This window comes from Erigeron canadensis, chromosome 5 (assembly GCF_010389155.1).
Source record: "Erigeron canadensis isolate Cc75 chromosome 5, C_canadensis_v1, whole genome shotgun sequence".
Taxonomy (NCBI): Eukaryota; Viridiplantae; Streptophyta; class Magnoliopsida; order Asterales; family Asteraceae; genus Erigeron; species Erigeron canadensis.
Window position 1 is genome coordinate 25,669,852 of NC_057765.1, and position 24,857 is coordinate 25,694,708.

Sequence of the window (24,857 nt, forward strand, 5' to 3'; positions counted from 1 at the left end):
AGACAGTTGAAAATGGATACATCATCTATTAGAGGTCTCGCTAAGTAAGGTTTTCATTTCTTTAGATAGCTTTCATTCATTCGGATATGTCTACATTGTCATTGTACTTGTGCTTTAACGTTCTGCTCGAATAATTTAGTTATACACTAAAATTACTAAGCAATTTAATTATCAATCTATATATCGCATGTTGTGTTAATCTAACTTAAACTTATGCATAATATCATTGCAGTTTTCATAGAATTGTTTTTAATTGTGATAGCTTACTATACTCCATATTTGTTTTTAATTTTTCATTAAGAAGACCTGTTTGACATCCGGTCCGGTTTAAACATTAATTTAATGAAAACGTTATATGATAAAAATCATATACAATAATCCTTATAATCTAACGCAGATGGAATGAAGATAATTAATTGATTCTGTTGATTCTAAGAATACCTAAAAACAATCTTTCTAAAATTCATTGATTCAAAAGAGAATACCGAATATTAGGAAATTCACACTAAAACACACAAATATGTGATTAGGGAAAAATGAAATTTTAATATATCATTAAACTGTTTTCTAACATAACTTGAACCCTTAACAATGAAACTGAAACAATTAATAAGCTAAAGAAACTAAAAAGTCATGACAATATTATAAATATTCATCTCTTTAATTATTCAAAACCCCTCCAAAATTTATTATGGTAAAGGAAATCGAATAGCGCTGCATCATTCTTCTTCTCTTGAAAACAACTCGTCCTCGAGTTAGATTAGCAACTCGAATCTGAATTACAACCACCGGGATCAAAAGAATAATTACCATGTATCATATTCACAAGTATCATGACTAGCTTTTGTAAATGACCTTTCGTAGCCACATGAAATGCACCAAATTCTTCATATGAATTTATTAAGTATGTGAGCCCACGTGAGAAATCTTTGAGTTTCGTGCATTCATGTATATTGATACTAACAATTTCAGCCATATTAGCCGCAAGATTATCATCATTTTCCACGGTATTTAGCATTCGAATTTCTAAAATCAAAGATTCTGAGTCTGAAATTTCGTTAACTCTCGAAATCGAATACTCAATAGCCAAACCTTGCTCACCAATCCTCACTGAAGAATAGATTTTAATACAATCTTCTGGAAATCCCCTAATAGTCAGTGGTACAACATGTGTCACCATGGAACCTTGACTAACATCCGCGGTAAAACCGATAACTTCACATCCATAAACGTATGGCATCAAATGATGTCCGTCTTTCCCGAGAAACTAAGAATACCACTCCTCATCCTTGTATTCGTCATACATGAATGGATATTCATAACTAATATCATCATGAATAGACATATTCATCGGGAAATTTGGCTCTGATATCAACTAACGCAGACGGAATGAAGATAATTAATTGATTTTGTTGATTCTAAGAATACCTAGAAACAATCCTTATAAAATTCGTTGATCAAAAGAGAATACCGAATATTAAGAAATTCACACTAAAACACACACATATGTAATTAGGGAAAAATAAAATTTTGATATATCATAAAACTGATTTCTAACATAACTTGAACCCTTATTTATAAAGGAAAATTTAGCAATGAAACTGAAACAATTAATAAGCTAAAGAAACTAAAAAATCATGACAATGTTATAAATATTCATCTCTTTAATTATTTAAAACCCCTTCAAAAATTATTATGCTAAAGGGAATCGAATAGCGCTATATCATAATCATATTTTATTCATTATATAATAAAAATCTTATACAAAATTATAATTTTATAAAAGCGTATTACATTAGAAAAAGAAAAATTTATTGTAAAAAATTAAAAATTAATTTTAAAGATAAAAAACATTACTTATTAATGTCTATAAAATTAAATAAGTAAATAATAACAATTTAAATTTATTAAAATAAAGTTAAAACTTAAAAAGTTAAATAAGGTATATGACATCATCATTTGATCTGATGGCTCTAATTAAAATTTAAACTTCATCTAAGGGTCAATACTTCTCTAATTATGAATTAAGGTTTCTCTTTTATATATATTTAAAGATAATTAAAATTTCATCATAAATCTTTTTCTATATTAAAACAAATCGTTTTAAATTTTAAAAATATATAATATCTTTAAAACTCTACCCATAAATTATTATATATATAGTTACAATCCACTTACCTTTTTTAAAAGTATTATATATATAACCTATTTTTTTAGTAATCATTCTCATTCATATTATTTTTTTTTCCTTTTTTTAATAAACAAGTCAAGTTTAATAAATTTATTTTTTATTATTTAAAAAAAACATACAGTATTTTTAATATCACTTTAATTTTTGATATTTTGTTTGTATTTGTTTATTATTTCACTACTACAAATCTAAGCTATTGCAACACTCAAAAAGTGTTGTATCAGGTCATAAAAGTGTTGTATTAAGTGTAATGCAACACTTAATAAAGTGCTCCATTAGCCAACTTCGCCTTAACTTTAAAGCAATACTTTTAGTCTTCGAACGCATAGCTGGCAGTTATGGCCTAAACATTAATAACAGGGTCATATTGGGTCTTCAATTTAGTGATTTGGGTGACAATGGATTTTAAAATTTTTTCAGGCGGGTTGTAATCGATTAAAAGCAAAAGTAAGAACTTAGATGACGGGTCATAATGGGCAGGTGGCTTACTAAACACGGGTTTAGACGATGATGAAATTGAAAACCGTAATCCTTCCGTAGCTTGATTCACAACCGTAATCGATGTTATTGAAAAATCATAGAATTGAAAACCTAAACCTCCACCGTAAATCTAACCACCAACAATCGGAACTAACGTCGGGAAACTGCTGCTGCTTCTTATTGTGCTGAAACTGTTGCTGCAGTTTCTGGCTTGAAATCGGAGATCATCGTCTCCGATTTATGAATTATAGGATCAGAAAGTAACAGAGAAATTATAATTAAATTAAGGAAATCTCGCAACACTGGTAGAAAACACCGACGACGAGATTGATTAGAAAAAGTAATAGATCTAGTTGAAATATATTAAGAAAGTAATGGATGATTATGAAAAAGTAATAGGGAAAAAGATGAGGACCAAGAAAGTAACAGAGAAAAGTAAGAAAACTTTTTTGGGAACATAAATGAAAGTGATAGAAAGTACTGTAACTATACTTTATACATATTTATATAAGTTAATTTAAATTCAAATACAATTAATATATAATAACATACAAGCTTTAAAAAAGCTTAATTTAAAAAGAATCGGTATAATGAAACAGTCCATATTATAAAATAAATTGTATAATTAAGCTCATTTTTAAAATGACCCGTTTTGACCCGGGTCCATTTTGACCCGGACCCGTTTCGACCCGTTTTGATCCGTATCCGTTTTGACTGGGACCCGTTTTGACCCGTCACCCAATCCGATCCAACCCACACAATTTGCCACCTCTAGTCAAACGCAACACTTTGGAAAAGTGTTTGCAAGTATTAGTAAATGCAACACTTTTTTTATATCATATGTAACACTTATTACACACTTTTGTAACATTTTTAATAGTAAATGCAACACTTAATACACTTTATTGCAACACTTTTTATATTAATATGCAATATCCTTTACATAATAACTAGAGTGCAGACCCGTGTGATGCACGGCTGGATAAAAACACATGTTATATACATTTTTGAGAGTCTATTTTACATCGAAAATTGGATTTTTGACACCATGAGTTTTAAACCATGTAACGACAATGAACAAACAAAGCTTATAAAAGATTTAAACATAGTAATGTTGGGCTTAAATAATAAGACGGGCACAAAAACCCATGAGGCTGACTAGCTAGAATGAACTGATATCAACAAAATCACATACGAATCCTTGAAGTTGCAAACAAATGGTTCTTTACTTTGCTCACTTCTGTATTCCTCAAGTTCATCTTCTATTGGCAATGTCCTCCACTTGAAACACTAAGTTGCATATCTTTCACTAAAACATCAACGGACTTGGTACAATTCTTCCTAAAGTAAACTCGGGTTTTGCCTGCTCATGTTGGCAGGGTTTGGGGGGAAAAGAAAGAATGAATGCTAAAAGAAAATGACATCCTTTAGTTGGTCAGGTGGAATAAATTGGAATACTTTAAATATGATTAAAAAGTTTTTAATGCAACTGGATATGTAAGTGGCATGTTAGAGGCATTGTGTTACCTTATGTTGGTCAATGTTTTGTTGCCATCACCTGTAGTTACTTTTTTGTTCATTACGGGTGATAAGTAAGAGAATTTAGCTAGATGTTTACATCATGATTGAAGGCGTATAACATGAATGCATATAAGTTGTAATCAAGACGTTGTCATATCAAAAGGTCAGAATTTATGAGACAATAAAAAGTGAAGGATTGAAAATAGGGCAGAAGCATCGTGAATGAGCCTAAAGGATACAGGATTTAAGTATTTAACTCATATAAAATTCAGTTTCAAATAATATATTTGCAATTTACATTCACCATTTCTTTTGTTCAGATGTTTTAGGTTGAACAAATAGCTGTATAATCCTCTTCAATTTCCTAGATGGGGATGGTATTACTATTTGCCTTTTTCCTCTTCAATAGCTACATATGGTTAGTGATAAAAATAAGAAAAAGGAAAAACATAGATAAAAAAGGTTTTTTATGTAGGGTATGAGTAGATGATATTTGTGAGTGTGTGATGATTTTTTTTTTCAAGCTCATCCCTCTTGTTTTTGTCTCAGGAAGCACACCCCACCAAAGTATCCCCAAACACAAATATATATCATCAAGATGAGGGTTTCCCAGTTTCTTTTCATATTCCCTGCCAACCGGCCCAAAACAAAATAATAAATTCATTATCACACAAACCGTAAGAATTATCATAACAATCATAAATTCTCTCATAAATTATTACATTATCACATGAACATAAGCATCATAAGCATAAAGCACCATCATTAATACAAAATCATAAATTCATCCATAAATCTCTTCATTCCATCAAATTTGTGCTAACTAAGTAACTATAACTCAACTTTATATTATATAGATATAGATATAGATATAGATATAGATATAGATATAGTATTGTTTGTGTGTGGGTTTTTATACAAAACTCATTTAAATTTTGTAGTCTTACTTTTACAAATTGTTTGTACTCATTATGTATTAAAGTTTTAATACACTTATTTTATATATGACTAGTTAGGTTGTATGTACATATTTGAAATTGTAAGACTTTTTTGAATGTTGTATTGTATATATGTGTATAGAGTAAGGTTCATTTGATAACCATGCACATATAAACATAGTTGATATTAGGTATAATTTGATTTGTTCATATATGCATGAATATGTTCACATAGGGCATTCAAATATGAACATCAAGTTCCTATAAAAGGAAAATTACATATATATATATCCAATTACACTATTAAAATTACATATAACCCCAATCCAAATTTTAAATAACAAATATACCCAAATTTAATTTTTGGAATTGACAAGACAAACATATATTGGGTTTGTCTGACTCTCTTTCTCTCGAACAATTACTCTCTTTTCTTCATTTCCTTTTGTTTGTTTTGTTTTTTTTATAATAAATGTCATCAGTACACTCAATCAACCCATTACCCATTTACATCATCAATAATATTCATGTAAATGTTTTCATTTTCTTTTTTACAGTGAATATGTAGTTAAGAGGAACACTGACAATCAAGTTTTAATAGAGTTTTGGCTTTAAAGTTTTTTTTTTGGTTTTTGGTTTTATCAAGAAGACGTGGCATATTGGCATGAATTGAAGTTTTCAAATAAAAAGGATATCATAATATAAAATGTATTTAATAAATTTGATATAAATGGGTAAATTTGTGTATTTGTATGATAAAGTTGGGTATATTTGTTATTTAAAATTTGGATTGAGGATATATGTAATTTTAATAGTTTATTTGGGTATACATGCAATTGTCCATAATATAAAGGTTTTCATGGTTCTTCCAATTCAAGTAGTTTCACATGAACTTTTTTCCTATGTGTATATATATGTGTGTGTGTGTGTGTGCGTGACTTGTAAATTTTTATTGATTTTCATTGTTTTTACTCGAGTGGTTGACTTATTTGGTCTCTTATTGATCGTTTAAGTTATATTCTTATTAGATTGTCATATTTATTCACTTTGAGATTGTCTTGTATAATTATAATTATTGTCTGACATTTCTAATGCAACTAGCTATCTAGGGGAATACCATTGAACTAAATGACAAGTATCACTATGCCTTAATGTCTAGAAGGCAAATTCTTTTAATAAACCTCTAGCGATGAATGCCTAAATAAGTCCAAATAAATTATCCTAGTGGGACATTGAGGGTTGTTACACAATACAAACAATATCGTTAAACGTTGAAGAAGGTACTATTGAAGGTTTGGAATACTTTGGAGCACCACTCCAACAATAACCAACATGTAAGAAACTGCAAAGGACAGATAAACTAACTAAACAGTTCAAACATAAATGAGTCGAAATTGCCATCATTAGTTTTTATCAAAATGCTAATTAGAAATACTAGAACAGATATTCTAGTGCATGAATATCAATGAAACTAGAACAATACCCGTGCTTTATGGGTTATACTTTATCTTAATTTGATAAAGTGATATCTTATGTTTCAATTATGATGGTATGTTTGGATTATTTTATGGCATATCGCTCAAGCCTAACTACGTCTATAAGGCTAAAAGAAGTGGGAAAGAAAAAAGGGTGAACCCAATGCCACATCACCCGGGTCGCCCTAGTTCGCCCGGAACACCCCTGCGATGGGCGAACTCCATGTTAGGCAAACCATCAAGGTCGCCCAATTGTTTGTTGATCGGCACGGATATCAATTATTATTATTATTATTATTTTCTCCTCCTCCTCTATATATATACAAAACTTCTCCACCCTGCATGCCACATGGCGCAAGTCGTCCCACTCTTTAAAATTCACTCATTTCCATCTTTTTTCAAGGACAACTCTTTCTATCTCACATATCACATAGCGTAAGTCGCCCCTCTTTCCTCCCATCACCACTCCTCTTTAGTCTAACCTTATATTTTGGTGGAAGTACTTTTGCTTATAACAATTTTTTTTTTCCAGATTTTTGTTTTAATATCATTTTAGGCCTATAAAATGTTCAAAGTCATAACTTAAAAGGTATATCACAAGCTAAGATCATCGTACATGTCATAAATCCAATATAATGACTTGATTTAGGGTTGTTAATCGAGTCGACTCGTGTCAGATTGGTATGTAGAAAACTTTCGACCCTAACATAATTAACCCGTTAAAAGTTTCAAATAAGAAATTTTGACATAGGTTAGATTGGGGTCGACCTGATTAATCAATAGATCATAAGCTATTGTGTTGTATGTAAGTGTGTCACATGAATATGCAAAAGTCAACTACAAAGTGAAGACTTTATAACATAGTTAAATCAAAGATTACCAAGACTGTCACACTGGATATATAACGTTTAACGATATGTGTAAGAAATTTTACTAAATTGCAGAAGACAGCTGGTAAAATAGACTTGTTTACAATATATAATATACAGCTTTGCAATAACTAAATATAGTGTTACACGATATGTAAAAATAAAAGGATTATTCGGGTTGGGGGTGACCTGATAACATAAGAAGCCAAACCGGACACAACCTGAAAAAATCGGATTGATTAGTTAATGGGTTGAATGTTTCTCGCTCAACCTGGTTTTTCAGATCTGTTTTCAGGATTAGTAGATTATTGACAGTACCCAACACTACAAAATAAAACAAATAAATGTGATCTTGTTGCAATACCAAAGCAAGTGATTAAATTAAACCATAGAGCAAATTAAACATTAAAGAGAAAAGAAAAACATTCCAAGATTCAAATTAAAGAAATGATCAATAAAGTATTGTCACAAATACAGAGACACAAGTAGGCACACTCAGTTTGATTTGAATGCTTTTGTGATTACATATAACTAAAGTAGAGATAGATATAAATAGCAATGAGAACGTACAATGAGAGCGTATAAAACTACCACTACTGAACAATGCTGAAATTAGCTAACCAACCTAAAAACCAAGACCACTACTCTTGACTTTCACGTGAAGATAGTCTTTGTAGAACTTCATTAGATGGCAGATGGCTGAAACATAGGATTTTAGTTGTTGTTTAAGTTGTACGTGTCGCTTACTTAAATCCATGTTTATATTATCTCACGAGTCACGAGAGAACACATTATCATCTAAATTCAAAAGAACAATATATATATGTCATTCAATAGAGAAAGTTGGTGTTTAATATCATACGAGTAATCTAAATCATCACTCATCAGATCGTTATGATCATCCTATTTCCAATTTTGAGGTTTTCTTCTCCTTGTTGTACTTTGGTTTGTAGAACATCCTGAAAATGTAGTAGATCATTAGTCACATTATATATATATATATATATACCGTCAGAATGATTCGAACAAACTATACCTTGATTAATGACGTAGCCTTTTTATGATTACCGCATTTGATTTGTTGGTGGACAACATCTCTTTTCAAAATATACATTTGGTGAAGCTTATAATATATGACATTAAATGGTAGAAATAGATGTCACATAAATGTCTTTATATAGTGATTTGTTACCGAAAGAAGTGGTGCTAAAAATCTATTTAATTCTACTTCAGTGAGAAAAATGAAAAATGATATTAATAATTTAAATGAGAATATATTTTAAATTTAATATGAAGATAATAACACATGGTTATAAAGATCTAAACAAACTTTTAAAAAACTCCATATTATAAGGCATGTACGTAAACCATAAGATATTTTTAACTTGGAGATAAAAGCACATGCTTATATACAAGTTAACAAACTTTCAACAAACTCCTAATTAAAAGGCTTAATTTAAACGTACAAGATTAATAATAATGCTTCAAATAATGCTTCAAACCGTTATCACTCCATAATATATGGTTGTAATTTCATTTTATTTACAATTACCGGTAACAATATATATATATATATACAATTACATATTTAGATGGTACTTGTTTTCAGCTTTCTATACACACAGTACAATGACCATTTGAAAGTCAAATAATCTTAAGATCCAAAAAAGTCAAACATTTTTAGAGATTCTAGAGCTACAAAATTAATAATAATGCTTCAAATAATGATTTAATGAACGGTTTAGAACTAAAAAACTAGGACAGTAGTCTGAATGTTCATCGTCTTACTTGTACAGCTCCTTGAATCTCCGACAGGCTTCCAGCACGTTGTTTCGGTGGCCAAAGGAGCCGAACCTGACAAATTCTTCACCTGCAGGTCCGAACTCACTACCAGGAGTGGTCACCACATGGGCCTTTTCAAGAATCTTATTGAACACGTCCCATGAGCTTTGACCCGGGAATTGAACCCACACATACGGGGAATGCTTTCCTCCATATACTTTGAACCCAAGTGAAGTAAATGTATCCATTATTATCTGCGTGTTTTCCTTATAGAACCCAATCAATTCGTGCATAGCCTGCAATATATAGAAACACATTACTGATATAAAGCAATATAAAAAGATGCAGTGATAATGCTACCGCCATAAACTGACCTTAAGACCTTCTGTAGAAAGGCATGCAAGGCCACCAGCTTGGGCGATGTTTGATGCCCCATTGAAGCCGGTATAAACAATACGGTAAAAATCCTTAGCCACCGGTAATCCATTTGAATACTTGAGTTCTTTCGGGATTATAGTCCAACCTACACGTACACCTGTAAATCCAGCATACTTTGAAAAAGACGATGTTTCAATTGCAACCTGCCACAACCCAATATGTAGAATTGGTTTAGTGAAGTCCAATAATTATATGAGAAAATGGAAAAAAAAAAAAAAAACTTTACATAGATGGCTTCGATTATACCTCTTTGGCTCCAGGGATTTCAAAGATAGATTTAGGGGTGCACCTGACACATACATGGCATATGATGAATCGTAAACTAAGATGGAACCATTGTCTTTGGCAAAGTTTACTAATTGAACTAGCTGCTCATTCGATGCAGCAGAACCCATCGGATTGTTAGGTGAACAGAAAAATATGATGTCTGTTCGAGAAACTTTAGATAAATCAGGAAAGAAATCATTCTCTGGAGAACATTTCATGTATTCAATAATTGTGAATTTCTCAGCATCCTTTTGGAACTGTCCTGTCTGACCCATAATGATACTTAAATCTGTATAAGCCTGAAAAGGGAAGTGAAGAGCAAAAATCAGGTGCAAGTGTAAATGGTCTTGCAATACAACTGGGTTTTCACTAGCCAAAGTTCTACCCTTTCTTTATCTCATGTTTCCACTTTTGTACTTAAGCACGGCAGCAGAACCGAGTGACCAGTTTAACTTGAAACTAATTTTGCTTCTTTTTTCCCAACTGGACCCATTAGAGATAAAATATAATTCGAATCAACCTTTTGTAACTAAATGTGTTGAAAGTGCCACCTTTGGGCAAAGTAGTTAATGCACAACTACAAAGTGGTTACCGGATATGATGGATTTCGTACCGCCATTGTAACATTAGACCCAAATAAGACCTGCCATAAATAATCAATATAAGTAGAAGTTATATGCAGTTTCTATTGAACCAACACGGAAAATATTTGTTACATGATGATTTTAGTGATACATGTTCAAAAAGAAGGATCACATGAACAGAACACGAAAAGGCTTGTAAAGCAAAAATAAACCTGCAGGCGAGAAATGCCAGATTTTGCACCATCAGATACAAATACATCATCTTCCTCTATTCCAAGGTTTCCATAGAACGTTGAAGCAAGTCGAGCTCTAAGTTCCTAACGTATAAATTAAAAGTGTATTTTATAACAAGGTAACTTCGTCAGTCAATGTATGATACATGATCGGTGTTCAAACCAATTCAATGTCCCAGCACAAGCATGTGATAAATTTGAAATAATATCTATACAGTATACTAATCATTTCCAAAGTTCTTTTACTTCTTACACCAATCTAAAATAATTTTACATGATTGCATTAAGATCATAACTGCAAATAATGGTGTTAGACCTTATTAGAGGGTGTTTAAGGTATAGAAGCACACAATGTAGAAAAAAAAATAGAAGTTGAGCTGCTTATGTGAACAAAAGGGTGTTATGAGTGGTTTTTTTCCATATAAATTTTCCAACTAAAAAAGTTACTACGGTACCGAATTATCAATGTGCTGCAGCTAGCAAGCTATTATGAGGATTTTGTATGTAGAGCATTATTCGTCATCACAAGCCTGATAGGAGTTTGAAGTACTGGTTCTTAATGGATTTCAAGGGTATGTCTGCTACTGGAATTATCCATGTGGGTATGACTATAAAATGGAATTTTTAAGTTGATATTGATGATTCGTATTTGTGAAGTACTACAGCTTCCGTCATCATAGTTATATAGTTTTCATGTCCGGGTTAAATAGGATTATACAAAAATTATCTGGGAAATAGAACATAGTATTGGTTTCTGTCGTCATAAATGGTTGTTGCAAGAATTTGGAATTATACGGGTCCATTTTAAAAGGTTGCCTACTTTGTTGGATCCGAAGAAAATATCAGTAAAAAGTGTAGATATAGGGCCACATTACCCTAAAGCTATAGAATTTTGACTCAGATCTATGAACATTAGGAGGTTCTATCCCTTATCGCACAAAAAATAGTATTAGTATCAAATTCTGCATACCTTTTCACCTTGTTCAGCTCCAAATCCACTGTAACCCTCAACAGTCGATAAGCCGAGTGCTCTCTGACAAGCAGTACAACGAAATTCCATTAACAAAAAATAAAACTACGTTAAATAAAGGGATGGAAAATACAGCAAAGGACAAAGTGTAATCTAACCTTAGCCATTGCAGAAGTAATGACTTCTGGAATGGGCTCAGTAGTATCACCAATGCCAAGGCTAATCACTTGTGCATCAGGATATTTCATCATATGTGCAGCCTTCATTCTACCAATCTGTGACTCAAACACATGATAAAGTTTATAATCCCATCTTCAAATACAAAATAACAACAAAACAATAAGCGTGTTGTCGTTTTGAATCTACAAATTTGAAATTAAAAGTAACATGAAAGATTGATCTTACAAACCTCTGGAAAGAGATAACCAGCTTGAAGTTTAGCAATGTTCCCATTGCGGGAAACTTTAGTATTGTAAGCTGATGATATAACAACAGAAAATATGTAAAGCTAGTCCAATTAAATGAGATTATGTAAATGTATGCTAAAATCAAATATGAGCTCCCTCCTATATATGAGACAAACTTAGTACAAAACATTTTTTCCAATTCTGTCAAATACAGTAATAATTTTCAGGGTTTTTTTCTGAGTAAAATACCAATGTAGTTTTTTATTGTTCCATTTATTGGTAGTTTCTTCAAAAGAGTTTTATATGAAAATGTTGAATAGATGTATCAAAACTGTTAAATTTGTGATACGTTATAATTTTTACAAACATGATCACGGCTTGCAAAATGACCCAAATGTGACCAAACCCATCTTTGAAAGACTCAAATATGCTAAAAAAACACACCCCTAAAACAAGAAAATATCGTGACCCATATCCTTAATAAGAAGAACTCCGAAGAAACTACCAAAGGTTGTAAAAGTGGTTACCAGCATTGTATTAAAGATTGGGAACCCGACTACTGGTAGTGAAACTAAATACTAATATAGAAAAAATGACAACCCATGTTGGCCACACCAGCCTCCCTTTGGATGTGGGAGTGGCTTGGAACGTCATTGATCAGTCGGCTAATGTATAACTTCAACATGGATCAGATAAAAGTGACCCTTTCACTACTTGAACCTAGTTAATTTTTTAATAAACTTGAGCAGAATCATCCAACCATCACAAATTTGTCAAATTACTATATATGTTTTTCTAAAAAAAAAGAGTGTAAAAATACCAGTGGGTTCAGTAGGGGAAGTAGCTACACATTTACAAATGTCAGCATTTTTATAACAAGATTCAACACTTACAATACTTCTGCATTAACAAGAAATAAAAAAAAGTCAACCATTGATGAATCTTTGATTTTCATTACCCATCAAATATCAAATTGTATAAGAAGCTAGATTGATAGATATCTAACAACATCGAAGTTGTTCTGACCGAAAAAACCCGAGTTTGATGATGAGAATGAACTTGTGACTTGGTTGTGAACAAATGTAGCAGAAGACATTTTATTTTTATGAAATGTATATGATCAAAAAAGAAATGATTCGACTCACCAAGAAGAAGTCAACAACAAAGATACTACTAAGAGTATAAGTTGTACTAGGTAGTTAAAGAAGCAGTCACCATAGTAATGCAAAGTGTGATAGTGATGTGGAAGTGTTGCAGTGGACTTTTTTGTTTCTCAAGGCCCAGGGATAAGGGCTGAATGACTATAGCTTAACCTGCTGGACTCCGGTTTCAGGCATGCCATAGCCGATAAGTATCATTTTTATCTATAAATGACATATTTATTGATATATTATTACTATAAAAACGTCACTTCTATTAGATATAAATAAGATTTACAAAGATTAGTGAGAACCCAAGATACTATTTGGGCTCCCAAGGTACTATTTGGGCTCTCAACCCAAAATTAATCTTACTAAAAATATGAGCTATTTTAGATTTTAAACACCATATGTTGATGGCAAGTGGTATATATGATTTAATTTGTTATTCAAGTTCCTTTATGAACTTTATAATTTATGTAGTTTGTAAAAGCAATTGTCGTGCGTACACACAGCTCTAACAATAGCCTGTCCAAGTGACGGGAGAGGTAAGCCTCGATCTGGTGACACTAGAGCTAGCCTCTAGAGGTAAGCCTTTGATTAGACATTTTTGTTTTACTAGTGTAATAAGAATGTGCTTATTGTGGAGTTTTTGTTGTGAAATGAAAGAATTTGGGTGAGTGGATCTGCCACTGCTTGCCGCCCACACAAGTCAAAGCAAACCAAGCGGGGGTCTCATTGGAATGACTTCCCCAATCACAAGCCCAGAAAGAACAGGAGCAGCAATAGTGAATCTGCAAAAAATGAAGGTAGTCGAACCAGGAGAGTCAAGAACTCAATTCTTGGGTCAGAATCATCCGCACAAGAAACCAATGTGAATGAGAAAAACTAGTAAGAAACGAGGAGATGAAAACACAAGATCTTCCAAAACCAGAAACAAAGACCCATCAACTGCAGTATCTATATGCTCAGGTTCTAGTTGCAGTGATGTGGTGTGCCGCAAAAATGCTGGATTGAGCATGAAGAAAATATTACATGGATTTCTGGTTGCATTGATGTGATATGCCAAAAACTATTTTATTGAGCACAATGAACATGTCGGTCGAGCTAGTAGTCAATTAAATAAATTTTAACATAAAGGAATCTATAACAACTTTATGTTACATTATCATACCAAAAATCCTCTTATATATGAACCCTGTAGATCATGATGTACAAATGACCATATGTAGCAAATGACATTTAAATTACAGTTTAGGAGATCACGAACACTCTAAGCTCACCTCTATCTCCTCTTGTAATGCGGATATCAGAATCAAGGTAAGTAACATCAAAATCACCACTTCCTCTATTAGTTGACGGCCTAAATTGTTCTGGCAGTTGAGGTACTTCCAAAGGTGGCAACTGTGATAAACTTCCTGTTGTTTTTACTGTTGTTTTCTCAAATATGATTCTTATAGTGCTAGATCCTATGAACATTAAACAGTTATCAAAGTGTGTATCAATATAGTTCAAAGGTGGAATATAAACGGGTAGAGTAACAGGTCAAATGGGTATGACTGTTCTAGTGACAAGATGTTATATGAGGGCAGGTCAAAATGGGCCGGGTTTTGGCGACTCACTGGAACCAACTTTGAAATCATGAACAGACTACATGTTTTAGGCACGGTTTAAAAACAGCAGGTAAAAAGTAATTTAATCATACTGTAAAAGAAATTAGGAAGTTGTAAACATGAAAGTACTCGTGAGATGACATGTGACACATATAAAGCATTTGATCCATATCCTTATAAGCTGTTTCTAAAATTTCAATCGTTGGACCTTTTATTAAATAGCCATAACCCAAATTGACCCATCTAAGCTTGTTAAAAACTTAATACAGTCAGCACTATGTATGGTCAATGAAAATCGACACAAGGAAAATGATTCAAAAGGATGAACACGAACCTATTATCTCAAACTTATGGGCTAAAGTAGCAGTCACTTCCACTGGTTGAAGAGGCCATGGCGCGCCAAGTTCAAGCTCGACTATGTTATCAAAGTCTTTGCTCAAGATATCGATACGTTGGAATACCTGTTTTATAAACACAGTACAAGTTACAGCAAGCCCAATAACATTTGGGAAAACTTGAAATGACAGTGAGAGCTATTAGAAGCCTCCTACTTAACAAGTCTTTAGACGGGTAGTATTCAAATTGTACCCCAAGCAAATGGTTGTGCTTCACAATCCACTTTAAGACAAAGGTGTTATGAAAAGATTTTGTTTGCTGGTCAAAAAGAAAGTAGCCCAAAACTTATAGCTTATATATAAGTCGTTAAACTTCTCATCTGATATTTATGTGGGATCAATTATTATAAACTCTCCTACTCAGCTGTTACGTAGTACGAGTATTACATTTCTTTTTATCAATGAGGAATGAGTTGTTACACGATACCTGACCAAGAGTTATAGGAAGTAGCCTTCCGGTTGGAGGGCCTGGACGACTTCCACCTAGAGTACGAGATGAGAACGCACTGCTGTATATCAGTTTCCATCTTCCTTGAAGTTTGTCGAGATCGGCTGAGAGATCAACAGGACCCCCAACAGCTTCAATCTCTTTGGCTGCAGCATCTGCCTTTTCCAAATCTTCTTCGGTTGCAACAAGCCCTCTATTAAGTCCGGATACAGCACTCTGCAAAACCAGTTCATAATACATCAGAAGATATGAAATACTTTTTTGAAGGTTCAATGGTGAGAGCCTGTTCGTCCCACTTATCAGCACCTACGTCCTACGGGCAGGTTGACCTTCAAACACTCGTTTGTCTTTAATTTCTTTTGGATAACTTATGTACTCGTATTAAATATGATTAACGATCAAAATAATGGAAAAACTGGTAATATAGGCTCTATGTAATAACATATAGACTGCGTGATTTTCTACCTAATTAACCCATTAACTTTCTAACCCGTACCGACACATTGGAAGCATTTATTAATAAGGAATCATGATATTTTGAGGGATTTGATTGCATAAGAAATTTCTTATATCATAATAATAAATCAAAACAATGAAGAGTTAAAATAAGTAAGAAAGAAACAATAATAATGAATACATTTATTAAAACTTACCAACAACTTAAATTTCAAAGACTTGATACTATCGGGGAACTGAAACCCAGCTGCAAAGGATGATGATGATGGTTCAGAACCCGAAACTTTTTCGTCAACAGCAGATAAGGAAATAATTGGTCTTCTAATGTTCTTATGCTGTCTATGTTTCACAACAAATGAACTACTACTGCTTTGTTGTGGGAAGCAACAACAAGATTGTGTCCGAAGATTGTTTAAGGCTGCTGGAATAACAGATGATTGCATTATCAAAGACGCCATTGGTTTTAAAAATTGTTTATGCTAAATTCTTTTCTATATATAGATGGAACGCAAGTAGTAATAACTGACTATATGTTTTAGATTCTGTATCTATTCTATTCTAGAATGATGACCTTCCTCAACCTCAACCTCAATCATCCACTCATTTTTATTTTTTAAAAACATCCACGTAGTACCGGGTACTTTTTTTTTTCTTTTCTTTACTAAAGTTTAATATGTCGACAATATCTCATGATTTATTCGACTGTTTTTTTCACTTCAAACTTGTTCAAAATCTCACGATAACTTTTAATATTGAGTTTGATTGTTTTCCTTTTCTTTTAGACCGATCAAGTGGTTGGAGCTTTAGACAAACTCCTTCTATTCGTTATATACATTCATTTATCAAGGGTTCATTCTTTATATTTTTGGTATAATCTAAAATAATTCTCTCTACTTTTGATAGACACAAGGCTAGATTTTTTTTTAGTGTTCATAACAAATTAACAACTATGTCTTTTTGTTGAATAGTTATTGATGACGTACCCACCCAGACATAGGCACGCATGATACGTCTAAAAGATAAGCTTCAATTTCGGTAAACAAGGAAATGATTTATGCTTATCAAGAATCCTATATTTTAGGAAAGGAGATAATATCAAATTCTTTATTCTCAGAAGTAATATGCTCTACACCAAAAACCCTACTTGGAGAAAAAGTCACGAACCCCCTATAAATAGGGGGAAGGATGACCAAATCAACTCAGAATCACACACACATACTCGGCGTACAAGAGGCTTTGACTTACCGGAAGGGAACCGCCAAATAACAACCACATTCACCCGCATTTCCCCGTTCTAGGTTACCGAATTGGCTGCACAAACAATTAGCGTCATCCGTGGGACGCTCTCCAAATAGCAAAACCCACAAAAAAAAATTTTTCCCAAATCCTAAACCTAGAAAATGAACGACGAAAATAGGTCGCCACCTGGTTTCGGCAAAGAAAGCATAGATCTGAACCGGAATCAGGGAGGTACGCCAATAACACCTTCCTCAGCAGGGGCAACACACGCCTCTACACCGGCTCAGCCTCTGATCGATGAAGCATACATACGACAGAATCATCAAAGCATCCTGAACACCCTACGACGTCTCCAAGATGCAGGGGTATTAACAGGAAGAGCAATCAATTTTGATGAAGCGTACGACGAATATGATGGTGACACGCCGCCAAACGGAAGGCGTAGGCAACCAATCGATCCCCGGAACAAACCAACAATCAAAGCAACCTAGGGTCACAGGGCGACACCCAGGAACAAACCAACCCAGAGTCAAACACCCAGGAACAAACCAACCCAGGGTCAAACACCCAGGAACAAACCAACCAAGGGTCGAACACCCAGGAACAAAGCAACCTAGGGTCAAACTCACAGAATCAGGGTGGCCAGAATACCCAAAACATCCCCAGGGAATACAAAATCCTGGGCTGACAAACAACATTCGCCCACCACCTAGCTACATCACACCAGGGTAGCAATCTGGTGTACCTGGGTATGTTCACTACACGCAGCTTACTAATATCCTCCAGTACACAACAAATTCAGTGCCACAAGGCCACACACAGGGTATGAATACCCCAGGATATTACAACCACGGAGCATCTGCCCAGAACTTTCAGAATGAGGGTCAAAGGCCAATTGCGGCAGGATACCAGCAAAACCCCCAGGGGCAAATAAACCAAGGTTTCTCAGTCAACACCTAGGCGCCTAACATGGCAGGAGCGCAAAATCATACCCAAGGTCCACACACGCAAAGCAATAATCAAACCTACGGACCACAAGCGAACCAGGCCACACCACAAGTGCAGGCAGGTTTTCCCCAGGGTCAATTTCAGCAAGGGTTCCAAATGCCGGGCCAAGTTCCAGGACCACACTACCAAAATACAGGGTCTCAAGCGGCAAACACAGGTCAGGGCTATAGCCAGCATTATTTAAATAATCCAGGCATTTATAACCAAGGATATGAGCAATACTATCATGCTGGGGGACCAAACTTAAACGCCTACGGGACAAATGCCTGGGGACCAAATACGTACCAAACCCTGTTGATGCACGTTGATGTGACAACAGCAACTTAGATTTAATATGTTGTTTAGATTGAGACATTATGTTAATTTATGTCGTATCTATATATGTAATTGATAGATTATGGACTTTATGTTTTGGTAATGATCGATTACATGTTTTGGAGTTGTATATATATATATGTGTTATGTATGATGTTTGTTGTGTGATATACAAGTACAAACATAATATGTGTTAGGATTCCTTAAGATGAAACACTTAGGAATATAACCAAGTATTACATCTAACGAAGATAAAGTATATCTTCGTTAGAGGCAAACGAAGATAAAATTCGTTTGGTACAAACGAAGATTAACTTCGTTAGATGGGCTGGCAGCTAAGTTCGTAAGAACAAAGCCCAGCAAGCCCAGTTCGACCTGAAACATATATATACGAACGAATACCCTAAGATTAAAGACGTTCGACATACAAGTACTCCAGAGACCTAAGTTCGTTCTATAGCTTATAGAAACGAAGATAGACAATACGGCTGATTATTTATTTGATAATTAGCGATATACCAATTTACTAATCAAACTAGTTATCTCGTGAGGATTCCGCACTCACGACATAATCATAGACGATCTCGAGAGCGATCTATAGCTATCGAGGGACTCACAAGTGGTATCAGAGCCAATCGATTTCTTATCGAAGGTTCGAGATCGTTTTGTTTGATTCTTTTCTCTGAAAATCAACCTCCCGACACCCTTACTGTCGCTAACTTCGTTTTCTCAAACGAATTTAGCAAACGAAATTAACCTCATCTTCGTTTCGAGTTCTTCCAACATTTTAGCTTTATTTTCGTTAAGTTCCTTCAAACGAATTTCAAGTTATCTTCGTTACTCTCACCTTACGGATTTTGCTTTATCTTCGTTCTTTCCTTCAAACGAAGATAATTCTATCTTCGTTTTCTCCTGCAAACGAAGTTAATCCTATCTTCGTTTCTCTCATTCAAACGAATTTAAGATCTATCTTCGTTCAGTGCAAAAAATTCCGAAATGGCTTCCTCGTCAACCAACACTGCTGTTGCTCAATACCTGAATTCTCTTGTCTATCATGATCATCTCGTTGGACGTACTAATTCTCCACCGAAGTTAGTTTCATTGGCTGACTTCTGGGCGTGGAGAGGTCGATTTGAAGATTATATTCAACGAGAAGATTTGAATATGTGGATTATGATCACTGAAGGATATGAATGGCCAACTCTTACTGTAAACGGTGTTACAACTAATTACAAAGTAGGAGAATTAAAAGGTGAAGAAAAATCCTTGTATGCTGTTGAAGTTAAGGCTCTTTCTACTCTTAGAATGTGCATTCCTCAAGAATTAGTGCACTTGTTTCCTAAACAGGAGTACAAGACTTCCAAGCAACTGTTCGATGCTATTGAAGCTCACTGTGAAGGTGATCCATTATTGAAGCAAAATCGAGTTAAGATGCTTAAGAAACAATTTGATTGCTTTAATGCTACCAAGAACGAACTAGTTGAGGATCTTATCTTGAGATTTCAACATCTTCTTGCTGAGTTAGCCTATTTTGATCTTAAGTATACTCCTACTGAGATAGTGGATAAATTCTTGGATGGTCTGCCGAAAGCTTATAAAGAATTTCGTCATGGATTGCAAGAAAGAGCTGATTATGCATCTCTTCGTATAGATGGTGTTATATCCACATTAAGAAACAGAGAAATGAAGGATAAGGCAAAGGATCTCCAAGACAACTTCACACAAGATCCATCTCTTTATCATGCCACTATGAAGAATCCTACAGCTGATATTAATGCATTCTTTTCTGGAGTTGGTTCTTCTGGCACGAAAGAAGGTCCTAATTGTATTATGGATGGAGATGATTCTGCAGGTTTCATGGCTTCTGATGCTGGTTTCAAGGCTCGAAAGACAAATGAGAATGCCAAGCCTGGAAATATGTCGTTTGGTAACATTTCATCTACTTCTGCTGGTTACAAGTTTATGCCTATGGATATGAAATCTGCTGAGGGAAGGATGAATGTCTTTGCTGCAATGTGTGCTGCACATGAAGCTTTTGTTGCTGGGAGGATCACGGATCCAGCACTCATTGATGAAGATTATGACCAAATAGATCCAGATGATGTTGTAGAAATGGATCTGAAATGGAATTTGGCGATGATCACTAGGAGAGTGCAAAGGTTTATGCAGCGAACAGGTCGACAGCTTATTGGGGGTACTCAGGGCTTTGACAAGTCAAAGGTTAAGTGCTATAATTGCGATGGCTTTGGACATTTTGCCAAAGAATGTCAACGACCAAAGAGAGATGTCAACATTACCCCTACCCGTCAAGATAGAGGTGGTAATCGTCCTTTTAATCAGAATGCAAGTAGAGCTCTCTTGTTGACTGAAGATACTACTGGAAATAGCAATGACAAGGCTATCGTAGCTGCTCAACCTGATGGTTCTTATGTCTGAAATCTTCCACAGGATGAGACTAATAATGCTTATTTGGCCGAAATAGTTGATGATATGGCTCAAATAGCAGATTCTGTTGAGGATTTCTTGGACACCTCAGTTTACCACAGTGATGAGCATCTGTATGAAAATGCTCAAAGCTCGAACTTGGAATCTTCTACTCAGGTATATGACACTGATTCTGAGTCGGATGAAGAGGTTGAGGTTGCTGATACGAAAGATTCTGGAGAGGTGAACGCTGCTGAGAACAAAGACGATTCTGCTACTGAAAAGGTTGAAAAGACGATTGAAGAGCAGATGAACGAGTATGAAATTCCAGCAGGCATGAGTGTGGATGACTTTGTTGCGTACATGGCAGACTGCAAAGAAGCAGATCAACAGGTATCTTATTCTCTTCGTACTATTGTTCATGTTTGCCAAATTGTTAATCGAATGTTTGATGAAATTGAACAAAAGAATGAACGAATTAAGCATTTAGAATCCGTTGTTAATGCTGCTCATGAAGAAAGAGATAAATTGATTAAAAAAGATTTAACTGTCACTGAAAGAGAAAGATTTTTAAAGGATAGGATTAAATCTTTAGAGTCTGACATTAATGCTATGAAAGACAAAGTTAAACATGCTGTGGCTGTAGAAAGAGTAGGTGGTGAAGCTTATGCATTATTAGCTAAGAAGTGTTCTACTATCGAGAAAGAACTAGCTGATGCTAGAATAGAAATAGTGGACTTACAAGCTAAGGTTGATTCACTAGACATGATGAGCTTTTGATGCATATGCAAAAATTTGGGGACTCTCCATCTAAGAGTTCTGACTCTGCTAAGGTTTCTTACAATAGCATGCCTCCTCCTTTCAACAATAATTATACTCCTGTAGAACCTAATATCCCGGAAGTCCTACTTCAACCTAGTGTTGATGTTGGTAAATCTCAAGACTCGTCTCCTAAGCCTACTTTGACTGAGGAGACAACAGTGTCTAAAGGAGTTTCTTCTCAACCTACCAAGGAAGAGAAATTGAAAGGTGTCGTCCTAGATTCGTCCACTTCTTATGGTCAAAAAGACAGTATTACTCACTTTACACTTCGTAAGAGTAGTAGGGTCTACACTGAGTTAGAATTCCCGTTATCATTAATTGACCCTAAGAGGATTGATAAAGTCTGGAATGTTGATATTAAGGATATGAAGCGATTAAGTCAGTTGCGTCAAACTCCTTTACCTAAGCAGTCTAGGATTAGTCAATCTGAAGATGAATTAGTTGTTAATATCGAAGCAACTAAGGCTTTGAAGCATATCTTAATGCCTGCTCGACAGAAGTCCCCAAGTAAGTCTAGGACATCACCGACCAAACGAGACCATAAGGATCCTAGTAAAACAAGTAAATCAGTGGACAATAGTGTATCTGTAAGTACCAATAATAAGGTAGATACAAAGAAACAACCTAAGGTCCTCTCTTGCTTTGCTTGTCATGAAAAAGGTCATGTTTACAGTGTATGTCCTAATCGACCTCGGCGATCAGGTTCTCCTTCAAAGGTTACCACCTCGGAAGGTAAAAGGGGGTTGGGTAATGCTAAACAGGTTTATGAAACTAAAGTTCAATCTTCTTCAAAACTGTTTACTATCCCTCAACGACGTGACTCTCCACCAAAAGGTTCTTCTCCTATGGGACAAAGATTCACTACCCCCAGTGGGAGTTCAAGTCGGTCACACACACCTTCAAGTCGTAATTCTTTTATGACCGAAATCATTCAAGTGTTCGACCTTCTTTTGGCCTTCATTCCTCAAGACCTTCTCCAACGAACGGTCAGAAGTCTTCTCCAGTAAGAAGACAAGTTGAGAATCAAGTCACACCCACGGCTTCTAGCAATGGATATTGGACTGAACTGATTCTCAAGGATGAGAAGGGACGACCCAAACCTATGAAGGTTTGGGTCCCCAATGATAACTAATATTTCTCATTTGATGTGCAGGGAGTTCCTAGGAAACCTATTCATTTGTGGTACCTTGACAGTGGATGCTCCAGGCACATGACAGGGGACAAGAAGCTCTTGTCCAATTATACTGGTATAAATGGGTCATATGTTAGTTTTGCTGGTTCCAAGGGCGGCAACATCACCGGTCAAGGAGATGTCGTCAATGGACAACTAACTCTAGAAAGAGTTAATTATGTGGAACAACTTACTCACAATCTAATGAGTGTCTCACAGATCTGTGATAAGGGCAACAATGTTCATTTCACAGAAAAGGAGGCATACATCTTGAAGCCGGGTTTTGTTATTCCAGAAGAATGGATTATGCTCAAAGCTCCTAGGAAGAGAGACATCTATGGTTTAATTTTAGGTGTTGATAATCCAAAGGAGCCCCTTTGTTTGTTGAGCAAGGCAAATGAGTCTGAATCTCTCCTATGGCATCGTAGAATGGGACATATCAACTTTCGGAAAATGAATGAACTTATCAGTCTTGGGTTAGTTGACGGTGTGCCTGTTAAGAAGTTTGGGATGGAAGATAAGTGTGTACCGTGTTTGAAAGGAAAGCAACATAAGAATCCGCATAAATCCAAGGTACTCAACTCCATTTCCAAACCATTCGAATTACTTCATATGGATCTCTTTGGTCCTGTGAACAAAGAAGCATTGGAGGATGTCTTACTGTTTGGTGATCACTGATGATTACTCGCGGTACTCATGGGTATTTTTTCTGAAGACCAAGGATGAGACTGCCGAACGATTTATGGATTTTGTCAAGCAAGTTGAAAATGTCCATGGAGTCAAAGTTAAGAGAATCAGGAGTGACAATGGCACTGAGTTCAAGAATAATACTATTACTGTATTTTGCTTGACCAAAGGAATTCAACATCAGTACAGTGCACCATATGAGCCACAACAGAATGGAGTGGCTGAACGGAAGAACAGGACGCTAATTGAGACAGCCAGGACGATGCTTGCTGATTCAGGGCTTCCTATTACTTTCTGGGAGAGGCAGTGAATACAGCTTGTCACATTCTGAATCGGGTTTTACAGTGAAACGGTTTAAGAAGACTAGTTATGAACTATTGCACAACAAAAAACCCAATTTACAGAATGTTGAGCCTTTCGGTGTTCCGTGCACTTTTCTTAAAACTCTTCCTCAAGGGAAATTTGAACCTAAATCTGAGGAGGGTTTCTTTTTGGGCTATGTTCCAAGTACACCGATTAGGCGAGTGTACAATCAGAAGACTGGCAAAGTAGATCTTGGTACAAATGTTGTAATTGTCAGTCACAAACCTGCTGTACACCTTGGTCCTGCTAATCATTTTGATTATGACGGTGTCTTCACTTCTTTTCGTGGTCCTGTTTCTTTTGCAGGTGTTCCAACAGTGGAGGATGTCGTTACTCTTCATGATCCTTTGGATGGTGGACCGGTTTCTGGTTCTTCTTCCGGTCCCTCACCAATGGTTGAGCCTACCTCTGAATCTGGAGAATCTAGTGGGACAAAAGTAGCAGATTCAACCTTAGAGCCTGCTCCTATAGTTCCTACTGATCCTTTGCATGTACCTCTACCTGATTCTCCTTTCTATGATACTGATGACACGGAAGGTGAAATTCAGGAGGAGCCTAACACTCCAGATTACAAAACTCCAGAGCAACATGTGCAGACGAATTTGGGAGATGATCTTTCTGT

General features: G+C 35.1%; 1 protein-coding gene and 1 pseudogene across 1 annotated transcript; both read right to left on the bottom strand.

The window, feature by feature from the left end:
- Positions 1-9,032: 9,032 nt before the first annotated feature.
- On the bottom strand, positions 9,033-14,315 carry LOC122601418 (annotated as a pseudogene).
- Positions 14,316-14,405: 90 nt separating this feature from the next.
- Positions 14,406-16,763, bottom strand: LOC122599652 (plastid-lipid-associated protein 6, chloroplastic-like). Its single transcript, XM_043772197.1, has 4 exons — positions 16,404-16,763; positions 15,730-15,966; positions 15,242-15,368; positions 14,406-14,763 (listed from the first exon to the last, which is right to left on the bottom strand). Exons 1-4 carry the CDS (start codon positions 16,662-16,664, stop codon positions 14,549-14,551), a joined length of 840 nt encoding a protein of 279 aa, XP_043628132.1. The 5' UTR covers positions 16,665-16,763; the 3' UTR covers positions 14,406-14,548.
- Positions 16,764-24,857: the final 8,094 nt, after the last annotated feature.